The sequence below is a fragment of the Micromesistius poutassou genome, assembly GCF_964030765.1.
Source record: "Micromesistius poutassou genome assembly, chromosome: 10".
Lineage (NCBI taxonomy): Eukaryota > Metazoa > Chordata > Actinopteri > Gadiformes > Gadidae > Micromesistius > Micromesistius poutassou.
The window spans coordinates 11,121,826-11,124,559 of record NC_140280.1 but is presented as its reverse complement, the minus strand read 5'-3'; the positions used below and the strand labels follow the sequence as shown (position 1 = coordinate 11,124,559).

The window sequence follows — 2,734 nt, the reverse complement described above, 5'->3', positions numbered from 1 at the left end:
CGGAGAGCGAGGCCAAGCTCTTCGAGCACCACTGCGACGTGGACGTGTCCTTCGGACCCTGGGAGGCGGTGGCCGACGTTTACGACCTCCTGCACTGCATTGTGGGAGACCTGGCCGAGCTGGGCATCAGCGCAGAGCAGCAGTGCATAGGCGTGTGTGACAAGCATCTGATCAATCATTACTACTGCAAGAGGCCCATCTATGAGTTCAAGATCACATGGTGGTGAAGTGCTGGGGCGGGCGGAGGGGCGGAGGGGCGGCTGCTGCTGTTCTTTGGGTCAGAAGAAGACTGGCTCCTATGCTCGTTTTTGCATAGTAATGATTTGTCTTGTTTTTACAAACTGCTCTTTAAGTCAATGTTTGGCTCATGGAGTTTTGGCAGGCTTATTTTGTACAGTGAGGATATTGAAGTTATACTGAAGTTCAAACGGTTTGAAAACACAGGTATGGAATGACAGGATGGGTTGAATTTAATTTAATCTGTATAATTTATGTCTCTACATTCTGCGTCCATGTGGAAGCTGGTCATACATTAGGTGGGTGGTGTTTTATGCATTTATATGCAATGATTCAAGCTTTAACGTCTGTAAAGCTCATCTGAAAAGCTGTTCTAGCTGGTGTTACAACACACCACAGCGTCAGAAACCACTCCACCTGCGTACTATGAAACGGTTCCATCTACTATAAACCGCTGATTAAAGAGGCCTCCGGATGGTTCTGTTCACTGCATGAACTGATGAATATGTGATGAGGTTAAAGACTTTTAAAGAAAAAAAGTACTTGAGGACTTAAGATAATCAATATTTGTAAAGGGAGTTGACATGTACTCAACTGGCACAGTTTTTTTTGGCGATGTTAATACGTTCATGTTTTCCAAAACCACGATATGGAGAGGTGTCCGTTTACAGTACAATAGCGACTGTTAAAAGGAATACTTAGCACAGAACCTTTAAAGAACCCCACTGAAAGCTCCTCTAACAATCCGGGGACGTCTGAGGAGTAGGAAGGGATGAATGAGATTTCTTGTTTGATTTTTACTTGCCTATTTCCACTTTAAGAAGAAGCTTACATTTCCAGTTGTTATTCTTTTATTTGGTCATCTAAAATGGTGAATGAAATATCAACCTCATGCTCATACTGATATGAATGCAATGTAGCTTGTTTTATATCAAACTATTCAATATGTCCACGTCAATATTTTTGTAATCAGTGTGGACCTATCATTATTTATATTTATTTTGGAATCACAGAGATCCAGTTATGTATTTTATGTTGTAACATTATTATAAATTATTTATTGCCATACTGATATTTATCAATTTGATCTCAATTCCAGTCCAAGTGGGTGGGACTGGAGCATCAGTCTGAATATATATCTAAAGAGCTTTTGTCACACATGGATTTGCATGTGCATCCCAAGATCAAAAACGTGTCTCTTCATGCTATTTTACTGGACATCTTAGTTTATCTATTTAGCTCATAATATAATAGTATTAACTCGAGCCTCTGCCTTGTCACAGCCAAGCCAGTCAGTGTTGTGGTGCAAATTATATAGAAGGCAATATTAAGTTTTCCTCTAATTTCCTCCTTCCTCTACCCTTTATTATATTTGACATGTTTGAAGTATAACTTAAATCCAAGCACCTTTCATGTTCATTATAATTAAGCTGCTGGTTGAGCCCCCTCAAATGGAATTTACCAGAATCTCAGGTGTTGACAAAAAAATATTTTATTGAAAAACATTTACAAAACAAGCCTGCAATTGGTGCACTGGATCCAACTAGTGTTAGTTATTGCACATGTTGTGCCAGGAATACGTTTTAAAATGACATTCATTCAGAAAATTCAGTCCCTGGCAAACTTCTTTTGTGTAGGCATAGCAGTGTGTGCTGTTGATGTCTTTGTGCTATAGTGCTCACTGTCGGACCTACCCCATAGCGCATGGAGAACAGTCGATATCAGATCATTTATATTAGCTCTGCATTCTGTTCATTGATATGGTGTTGGACAACATGTTTCCGCTCTTTATGGATTTGTTTTTATGAATTTTCATTTAGTTTGGTGTCCAGTTTATAAGTGCCTTTTAGTCAGTGCACCCCTCTTTATTTATAGTTCAAATTAATACATTAAAGAATATTTTCCTTTCATTAAAAATTGTCTGAAGGTTACATCAAAATTTTTAATGTATTATTTTACTTACTCCCCGTAAAGTCTATCTAAAAATATAATTTGCTGACAAATGACAAAACCAAAAACAACATTCTGGATTCAAAATCATAATTAATATATTAGGCGATATCTGCTAATGTTTCACTTAGCAATATGGAGCTCAAATGTCTTTTGAATGGGTTGATGATCAGTGATGTCAACGTTCATATATATTCAGTAGATCAGTTATAGTATAGTATAGTTACAGTATATCATTCACCTTTGTTGTCAAATTTCCCTTTACAGAATAGCTTGTGTTCCCCTGCATTAGTGTGAGATTGGGTACATTTATAACTATCCTCTCTGATCCCCTTTTTCAGCTAGTAAATGTTTTTATTTTTATTATTTTCTTTCTGTAGCCCCAGCAGGCTTGTTCTTCTTTGTTTTAAGCTCTTGTTCTTCTTTGTTTTAAGCTCTTGTTCTTCTTTGTTTTAAGCACTTGTTTTTCTTTGTTTTAAGCACTTGTTCTTCTTTGTTTTAAGCACTTGTTCTTCTTTGTTTTAAGCACTTGTTATTCCAAATAATA

General features: G+C 37.3%; 1 protein-coding gene across 1 annotated transcript in view; it reads left to right on the top strand.

Annotated features, from left to right (window-relative positions):
* The window catches only part of kctd7 (potassium channel tetramerization domain containing 7), a gene marked incomplete at its 3' end in the record, with an annotated part of 5,064 nt that extends 4,837 nt beyond the window's left edge, over positions 1–227 (top strand). The window contains exon 4 of the mRNA XM_084473876.1: positions 1–227. This exon is cut by the window's left edge and continues 150 nt beyond it. Within this exon, the coding sequence (XP_084330002.1) occupies positions 1–227 (227 nt within the window).
* Positions 228–2,734: the final 2,507 nt, after the last annotated feature.